Source organism: Adiantum capillus-veneris, chromosome 6 (assembly GCF_014529385.1).
Source record: "Adiantum capillus-veneris isolate H3 chromosome 6, ASM1452938v2, whole genome shotgun sequence".
NCBI lineage: Eukaryota > Viridiplantae > Streptophyta > Polypodiopsida > Polypodiales > Pteridaceae > Adiantum > Adiantum capillus-veneris.
In genome coordinates this window covers 73,192,004-73,201,799 of record NC_140936.1, presented here as the reverse complement: position 1 = coordinate 73,201,799, position 9,796 = coordinate 73,192,004, and the positions used below count along the sequence as shown (strand labels likewise).

Here is a 9,796-nt window from a genome sequence, read left to right as displayed (position 1 = left end):
AGAGAGAGAGAGAGAGAGAGAGAGATTTTATTATCGTCCTTTGTAGTCAAATACGACCTATGGTACCAAAGTTACATGTGATGTAGTATGTGTATGGTTGATGAGTGACTCGATGCTCCAAAATTGTGGTGATAAGAGTCGCAATGGAGAGCCCCCACTGTGGTTGGGAGAGGAAAGTGAGTAGGTCTTTGAGTCATGGTTTTAAATGGGAGAAGCAAGGTCGTAGGTGACCAAAAGCTGAGCACTCTAGTAGTGTGTGGTACTCAGACTCGAACTTGCAGTGAGTATAATGTGCACAGTCGATTTGACTCCTCCATTGCCCTAATGCCATGTCTCGTATCGAAGGGAATGGGAGCTAAGCTGAATGGCTGTGATAGTGCGTGTCGCCGACAAAGGGATTGGTTCAAGCATATAAATGTGAGTACGGTTTCCTCTTTCCACGAAGAACATAGTTTTGTAGTTGGGGGCAATATGGAGTATAAAAAATTAAAAAATTATTTATTATAAATAATATCCAAAAATATTCTCAATACTCCATATTCACTCAGAATTTCGAAGGAGTCTGAAGATATTAACTTTGCCTTTTCAGCTCATAATTATGCAAAATTAGGAGAAAAATCCAAAAATGTTCTCAATACTCCCTATTTAATCAAAATCTGGATGGAATTCTGAAGATATAAATTTAGCCTCATTAGCTCCATTATGATGCAAATATAGGAAAAAAATGGTAAAATTCCATAAAGAGCACACAGGTACACACCGCATAGTCCACACCAAACACACTGCATAGTCCGCTTTTGATCATCTACCTCGCTTTGCTTGGGGCTTGTATGCCTCCCATCCTCCTAGGTGGAGTTTACGTGAAAGAAAACTTCAATCAAATCAATCCCATCATGCCTCGTCTTGCAATTACCGCTGCAATGGAGGCGGCTAAGTTATGACGCGCGGCAAAGCATGATGAAGCTTTCATCAATAGCTTCATTAAAAACTGGCCCGGCTACAGATGCAACTATGCCGATTTTGGCATAGTAGCAATTCAGCACTATGCCCACAAGTCTTCCATCGCATGGAAGTGAGGGAGGCACAACTATCAAAAAAGTGTATGATAATGTTTCATTTTCCGTAGCTTGGTAAGGGTTTGAACTTTGACCTGTCTTAAAAGAATGTCTATACATGGCCTTTAAAAATTGGCAAGATGTGTAGGTCAAGGGTGTTTTTGCTACCCAAGGAAAGCTCTCTCTCTCTCTCTCTCTCTCTCTCACACACACACACACACACACACACACACACACACACACACACACACACACGTCCCCCTTTGTCAATCACATTGATGACATCGCGGCCCGGGTGTTAACCCTGGCAATCCACGACACTAAGTGACACATAACATTAAAGAGGGGGGGGTAAGGGGATCGACGACGCGGAAGTGGATGCGGGGAGCCCGAGGCAGATTAAACCCGGACGTGCGCCAAGTCAACGCGAAAAAGAACCCAGGCAACAACTCGATTTGAACCCAGGGCCTCGTCGCCCAAATTGTGATGCATGGGGTAACCATCCCACCCACGCGCACATGTTGTACCCATGGCCCGGGTTTTTGGGGTTTTATATTTAAAATATAGGCGCTGCCCGGGTTTAATCTGTGGCCGGGTTTAGTTTTTAAGTGCCCATCTACGATTGCAACCTCTCCGATTTTCGTGCGCACACTCTTCTCTGCCCTCGATCCCCTTACCCCCCCCCTCATTAATACTATGTGTTATTTAATCCTGAGGCCTAGCAATCTTTCGAAACTCCGTGTGACAATTCATGTTCTTGAGAGCGGTAAAACGAAACTTGGCTCGACACTTTTGATGTGCACTCAAAAGCAAAAAAACCCACTGACTGAAAATCAGTCACAATCACTACCAAACAAGCTGCTCTCAAGCTAAATACAAAATGGTCATAAGCCAATTTATAGGTAGCACATTACTGCACAATTACACAAGTGAAATGTCATAATTATTGTTACTTATTTCACTCATTCAAACCAAACTGACAAAGCCTGCAGCACTTCTGGACCCCCCACTATGCTCTCCTTGCAAGCTAGCTACAGACCATGATAGCAAATGCTCCCAAAAGAGTTCACTCTCTAGATCCTCAAAAAAAGAATTGCCGGCGACATTTGCCTGTATGCACTTGGCAGACGCTACGTCTCCACTCCCTACCCAGCCGCTCGGTAAATATTGCATATCGTCCGACACATTACTCAAAGGCCGCAAATTCAGGTCCATCATTTGCAAGTGGTCGTCACTTTCCATACCCAATGCATACCCCTCACCGGTAGGCCGCTTCGCCTTCAGCTTCAGCTTCAGCTTCACATCCTCCAACATCCGGCCACAGACCGTCGACGTAGACACGGCGTCAACATCCCGATCACATGCCTTACCCTGAAATGCAAAATTCTGAGTTGCACTATGTGGCGCATTACTGCCATAGCAAATGTTAGAATTGGAGTCATTCTCAAGATCAAGCTCCACCAAAAGCTTGTGATCATGACTTGCAGCTGTTTCCTGATCGTCACTCGTCGTCACCGACGTAGTCATGTCTTGGTTGATTTCGCACGATGATGCATGCTCTTCAGCATATTTCTGTGGCAGCTGGCTACTATGATCTGTGCAATCTACAACTAAATTACCACTTTCGCTCCCTGCACAGGGCTCACTGTACATGATGCGCCTCCTCTTCCTCACCTCATTATCCGGATCCACCTCCAAGGCGCAGTCGTCTGAAAACTTTTGTTGTGCTAATCGGCTGTGATCAATCACACTAGATTGATTTCCATTACATTGATACACAAAGCTTGGCGCACACATGGTACGTGCGACAAATGCGACTATCTGCTGCTGCCGCATTTCCATTGCTTGAAGGCGATCTGATATGCATTTGATTTGCTGATGAGCGGAGTGATGCTGAGCGCCGAGTCGGCCCAGCTCCGACATTATCACATTCCTCTCTCTTCTTAGCTGCTCCACTTCACTCTCTGCTTGTCGGGCGGGCTGTGGCTGATGTCCGCCAACGAATGCCCATGCCTGTGGGAGCACTTGACCTTCTTCAACAAAACCATGGGCTTGAGATACCCTACTTGTGGAAGCGAAATTGCTTGCTGTGGGTGCAGTTTTCTTTCTGTGGATGTTCTTCAGCCGGTGCCGTTGGCCCTTTACGAATTCTTCATGTGAAAATTCCCATCTATCAGGGTCAGATTTCCGAAAGCCCTGCGTGCATCAATCAAAGTTCAGCTTCGTAACAGAGCAAAATCTCACATCAAAGGGCATCTTGAAGGAAGGGAGCTGCCTTCATGTCACACACACACACACACACACCGAAAACAATGGGAGCATCGCAACTTCGAGAAAAACACAGAACCAGACATCTATCTAGCTCCATATAATGAGCTCCCTATCCTAGCAATACCACATAGAGATGAAATAAAGCTAAGGTTGTCCTTAAAAGCTCAATCTATGCAAACTGCTACTACTAGAAAATTGAAATAGTTGCTGGTGTTAATGGCACAAAGAAACCATGAAAGACACCACAAATATGTCAACTACAACGAGCTTACGTAGGTGTTAAGTTGCCGGACAAAGCTCGAAAAGTTGTTGTGTTTGAAGAACCGCGGAAGCAGCGCACGTGAGAACTCGTAGAAATCCCACACCACAAAACTGTAGTCGCATGTGGGAGTCCAAGAGACGATGGAATTCGTGGAAGAGTCATCCACCATGTCGTAAGTCTTTGTAAGGAATGGAGGAGGGGGTGTGCAGGTGTCCATTTATCTTTTCCTTGTGTCATTCAGCCCTAGCCTAATTCTTTCTAGCAGCAGCAGTACTAGGCGGACCTGGCATGAACTAATTAAGCACTAGTACTAAATTACGCTCAATTAAGCACTACTAAGTAAGCAGCACTACTAAATTAAGCTCAATCATACATCCAACTAAAGAAAAACAACAGCAGACTCAACAGGGGTAAAAAAAAAAGAGTAGAAATTATGGTTTACAGAAACAATGAAGATCTGTACAAGGAGAAAATAAATTAGGAGAACAAATGGACATTAAGCTGAACCATTTAAGCTAATTAAAAAATGGGTTTAGTAGTACTTAAGAGAGCGATTAGCGCAAGCGCAAAGCAACATACGGTCAGAATGGTATGAGCAGCGAAGGCGTTTGAAGAATTAATCAGGAGATCGATGGGGCTTCATTACATGACAGTGGGTAGGCGGCTAGGCGCATTGGGCGGTTATCTCTCTCTCTCTCTCTGCTCCCTGACTCCCGACGTGTCTTGCCTATTTGGGAAAAAGTAAATACCTCTTTTGCGACATGCGTTTAAAGGGGGCAAATTGGAAAACGATAAGGAAAGAAAGGTGCTGGAAAATTTGGCTAATATTTTAATTCTCTCTCTGACTCGCTTTCTCTCTCTAGCATCCGGAACCTCTGACAGTCACGTGCTTTAGCGTTGGTGGATGTCTGGCACTGGACCAAATTCTGATTGATTATTGGTAATAATATGGTATCACGGTAAGGTAGCCTAATGATCTCTCCCCCCCCCGCAAGATTTCCTTTTCGGTCATGTTTTCTCCTCCTCTATTCCCCCACGTCATCTCCTCAACAGCCGACAGCTCACACCAAATTTCTTTACACGCGTCCATCGCTAGCTCCCTCTCTTCCAAAGTTCCTAGGCTCCAGCCAGGGCAGCTGGCGGCTGCCCCCCCCCAGCCACAGTATCTATAAACCGCTAGGGTAAAGGGGCCATTAAAAAGCCCACCCCCTGAAGGAGGACTGGCGCGTGCACCAGCTTTTTCTGCAGTTTTGCCACTCACATGGCATAAGTGGGCTGGTCATGGAGTAATTAGTGCGGCCATAATAAAATCTTCACCGTCCGATTCCAAGTTCGGACCCTGTTGGCACAATCGCTCTAATTACACCCCCCTAAGTGGTTTCTTACAAGCACCACATTTTGTTACACACAAAAAATGTGTCGTCGTCGTTCATCGTCTGCGTAACGATGATCACCCCAAGACTTTTGCTACCGGTAGAGAAAAGCTTGATCATCATTTTGCGCCTGTGAACGCTAAACTATGTGAAGTGTGGGCTCTGTAACCTCTCTACCCGCTTAGTTGGCCTTATAGTGGCCCCTTTACCCTAGACCACTCCCTCTTTCTTTCTCCTCTTCCCACGTTTCTCCCTACTAATGGGGCAACACGGCCAGGAAATTCTGGGCTGTTTTCAGCAACCTATGCTTGCATTTTGAAGGCTTGCTATAACCTCAAGGGTGGTCTATGCAAAGAGCTGCCTGTAGATGATAGAGGAGGCAATGGGCCACAAATTGCAAAGAAATTCAAATCTAGAGCCGGCAATTGTGTGTGCTCATGAAGCAGATTTGTTTGGAGTAAACTCTGAGGGGGGACTGATGCATTCTGAATTTGCCTTTGCTAAAGAACCAGAACTACTCTCAAAGACTCTGTTTGAGAGAACAAAGAAGCCCTCAAATTTTGTTGTAAGGATGCATCCGTGTATCCTGCTTGCCTAGTCGCGCTCGCCTTTCTGGGTACTCCGTTCCCATTAGGGATCCAAAGGGGGGGCCATCTGAAAAAGAGCAATGTGCAACAATGGGCTTTAAAGACCCTAAGGTTCAGCCCATTAAGACTTCCAAAATGCTAAGGTTCCAAAATTCAAAGGTTGTGTCCAATGGTCAAAGCTTAGTAAAAATTGGATGCTTTGTGTGTGTACCAAAAGTCTTCATGAATCTTACAAGCGGGGAGGGGGGGGGGGGGGGGGGGAGCCTTGCAAGTAGGGGATGAGAGAGAAACACACACACATACTCACAAGTTTCCTTTACACAAAAGGAATGAGGGACACATGTCAGCTCCCTAGCCCAAATGCCCACAAGGTGTATTCAAATCCTATTGGATGGCCATGGAGGTGGACCAATGAGAATTAGGCTAGAGTAAAGGTAGTTTAATTCATTTAAAAACACTTACTAAAAGAACCAATAAGAATTAAGCTCTTTAGAAGACTATCGGACAGTCTCCCAAGGGGTCCAATGAGCATTCAACAGCCCAATGGCTTGCCTGATTCCTATTGGCCAGGAAAGAAAGGGGTCCAATGAGAGTTTAGTTGCATTAATTAATTACCTAAAGCTCTCACAAAAGGGGAAAGGGGGACACATGTCCGAAGGCTATCACTTATGTTGCTTAAATTTCATTGGCTAAGCTGGGAGAGGTCTAATGGGGTGTCAGCATGAGTAAAATGCAAGAGGGGTTGACCAAGAGAGAGAGGGGGCTGAATTTGTCAAGGCATTATCACTTACACACTCACACAAGCTCATGTGTGAAGCAAGAAGACTCTATCTCTCCTTCTCAAGCTTTAATGGAAAGCTCATCGTCTACTCCAAGCTTGTGAGAAGGGAGGCCTACACCAACAACTCTTGGCTTTGTGATGCAAATCCAACCAAGAGCCAAGCTTCAATGCATGCTCATCTCCTCTAACATGCTAATTACTAAGCTATGCTATGCTAATATGAGTGATTATGTGAGGAGATGTATATCTTTCTCGTGAGACTACTCCTTCTTCCTCTCAATCTACTCTCATGCCCCGCTAGCTCTCACCATCTTCGAAGGTGTGTGAGGTCTTGGGTCTGAGATCGTGAGGAAATTGATGTTGTGTTTTATAAGTGTTTTGCTTAGTGCTTGAAGCTTCCATCTTCATTTCACTAGCTAGTATTGAAGGAACACAAAGAACTGTATTGTAAAATGTCTCTCTAGATGGGAGAAACCTATAATACAAAGCCTTTTGGAGAGGGAACAGACTCCATGTAAATCCGGTCCTCAACTGTTGTCAATAGCTTAATTTCTCTCTCTTTTAAAGTATTGTTCATGCTATCTAACTAGGTCTTATGCTTTTTGTTGCTCTCTCCATCCAAGCACTCTTGTTATGCGCATTAGGAATCTATTCTAATGAAATGCTCACTATGTTCATGCTAATTTCCGCTACACACGAGTTACTAGGCCATTAAATGTTACATCGGTATCAAAGCACAAGGTTTCTCTTTTCTTGCTCAAGAATGGAGGTCCTCAAGCTAGCTATAAATGGTTGGTATTATTCATTGCAATTGAGTAAGTAGATTAGGGATTCTTCAGTATTGCATTGTGCCTGCCTTCGTGCAGATAACGGGGTATCACCGTCAAGAGCTATGGTCTTAATAGTGGAGTCCTACGGGGCTTGCCTACGGCTTAACCACTATTGAGCTATTAGAAGCTTGACAAGAGTTGGTGTTGTTTTGGTGTTGAACGACCCTCTCTTCTATTCCTTGCAATTAATGGTATTCGAGCCACGGGTATAGTAGCTTGAGTGCTTTTCTAAAGGGATAAAGAGGAGTAGCAACTAGGGCTTGAAGTGCCAAAGTACACCTAAAAAAAGTTACACCTAAAAGTTGTTAGAATGGCTGACAATAGTAAAGAGAGTGAAATTAATATTGATAGCTTTGATTTTGCTAATGAGAAGGCTACTAATGATGCCCCTATGCTTGTTAACTACCTTGTTTCTAGGCTTCAACAAGCCATGGGCAATCCATCCCTCCAAAGTGAAGTGCAACGGCAGCTTCGTGCTCATGGGATCTTGTGAGACTCCCAAAAGAGGCCTCTCTTTGATTTGGGAAGAAGAAGAGGATCCATACGAAGGGCTCAAAAATTGTCTTCTTGATGACGCATCTCCTTCCCAAAGGAGAATTCAAGAGCCCCCATCGAAGGAACGAGAGAGAAGTGAGTCTCCTGCCACCTCAATGGAGATAGCTCCACGAAGATGGCGGGCTAAATGCTCTCCATCACCTCCTGAATAGAGAAGACCATCGCACACTTCTCCACACCATTATTCAAAGAGGGATGACAAAAAACAAGAGAAGAAAAAGGCAAGAAAGAGCACACCCTCTTAGGCAAAACACCATGTTGTACGGTGTTGTTCCTATTGATGTTTTGTAAGCTACCCTGTATGACCATAGTGTTGAGTGTAACTGTTGATCCCAGTCTGTCCTTGACTCTGATACAATTTTAGTTAGAACAGTGCATAGTGTTTTATTTGTGGCCTGAGCTTGTCCATTTGCCTGTGGATGATATGGAGCAGATTTTCTATGTATGACCATGAATTCCTCTAGCAGATATTCAATGACTTCATTAAGAAAATGTGTTCCTCGATCACTGACAATTTCTATTGGTAACCCGTATCGTACAAAGACATTCTCATACAAAAATTGTGCAGTGGTTCTTGCGTCTGCTGTTTGTGTTGCCTTGGCTTCCGCCCATTTTGTGAGATAGTCCGTAGCCACAATGATATATTGGGTATGGGTGCGATATGCAGGGGGTGAAATAGGCTCCACAAAATCAATGCCCCATTTTGCAAATGCCCTCCCATCATTGGTCGTAGTGGAATCTCATCTCTCTTTATTGGCACCTTGGTACGCTGACATGCGTCACAACGCTTTACAAACTCTTCCGCATCCATGTGCAATGTAGGCCACCGTATTCCTGCGGTTAAGACAATTTTTGTGGTCTTATCGCCTGAAAAATGGCCTCCACTTATTCCTCCATGCACGTGTTCTAGAATCAGCAGGTATTCACTTTCACTTGCGTAGATTCTAAGTTGATTATCCTTTCCTTGCTTATAGAGTTGATTCCCAATTAAATTAAAGTTGCGGGCCTCCAGCTCTATAGCTCTTCTCCGTACTTTTGTTATGTTTTTAGGAAATGTCCTTGTGGTTAAGAAATCAATGATATATTGACTCCATGCAGGTGCAATGTTTACCTGAAACAATGTCGCGTGATCCACTGGTCGTTTGACACTACATATAGTACAATTGTTAACATAAGCATGTGTGTCAGCATACATAGTTGGCCATAAACCCCTAATTGTTTCAGTCTTTGGTGTGTTTTCATTGTTGAACAATGAAATGCACAATCCTGGATGTGTGCTTCTTCAAGATAACACTCGGATTCCTCCGGATTTATACATAATCGTAGAATCTGGTCCAATCCTAGATGATACAGTCGTCCTGCAATCAACTGGAAGTTTTTTGTTTGTTGTTTGGATCTGTCTTCCTTGTTATCAAATCTACCTCCAAAGGAAAGAATGCTAACAATTTTCTGAGACCATTTGGGTATCATTTCAATATTAAAAAGATAAGCATCAGGTATGTCATCGTCTACTCCTTCAGGAGCTTCCCCGTTTTGTAGCCTTGAAAGATGATCCGCCTGTAGATGAGTTTTACCCTTTTTTCCCACCATTGTGAAGTCAAATTCTAGCAATATAATAAACCAGTGTACAATTCTCCCAGTATTGCATGGTTTATTTACTAGATACAAAAGAGCTTGATGATTTGTGAAGAACACAAATTTGTTTGCGAGCAAATAATGCCGAAATTCTTTACAGCATAAATCATCCCTAACCCCTCTCTTTCAGCGGTTGCGTAGTTCTTTTCTACGCTATTTAACTGTCGGCTTGCATAACAAACTGGGAAATCCATTGTTCCGTCTCCAAGTTGAGCCAGAATACTCATGATTGCATATGCAGATGCATCAATGTGAACATGGAATATCTTTTCCCAATCTGGTGCTTTAAGTACAGGTGCTGATACAAGGTTTTCCTTCAGCTTTTGGAATGAAGTTTCACACTCCTCAATTCAGTCGAAACTGACTAACAAATGATACCGAGGTTGTGCAATGACTGGATACATATATATGAATCTTCAGTAATATCCGCAGTGTCCCATGAAGGAT

General features: G+C 43.9%; 1 protein-coding gene across 1 annotated transcript; it reads right to left on the bottom strand.

Annotated features, from left to right (window-relative positions):
• Positions 1–1,925: 1,925 nt before the first annotated feature.
• LOC147455690 (uncharacterized) lies at positions 1,926–4,324 on the bottom strand. Its single transcript, XM_086515309.1, has 2 exons — positions 3,599–4,324; positions 1,926–3,251 (listed from the first exon to the last, which is right to left on the bottom strand). Exons 1-2 carry the CDS (start codon positions 3,803–3,805, stop codon positions 2,022–2,024), a joined length of 1,437 nt encoding a protein of 478 aa, XP_086371435.1. The 5' UTR covers positions 3,806–4,324; the 3' UTR covers positions 1,926–2,021.
• Positions 4,325–9,796: the final 5,472 nt, after the last annotated feature.

Coding starts and splice junctions, on each gene's coding strand:
- LOC147455690 (XM_086515309.1), bottom strand. CDS start 3,805: ATGGACACCTGCACACCCCCTCCTCCATTCCTTACAAAGACTTACGAC. Junction 3,252..3,598: donor TCCGGCAACTTAACACCTAC/GTAAGCTCGTTG, acceptor TGATGCACGCAG/GGCTTTCGGAAATCTGACCC.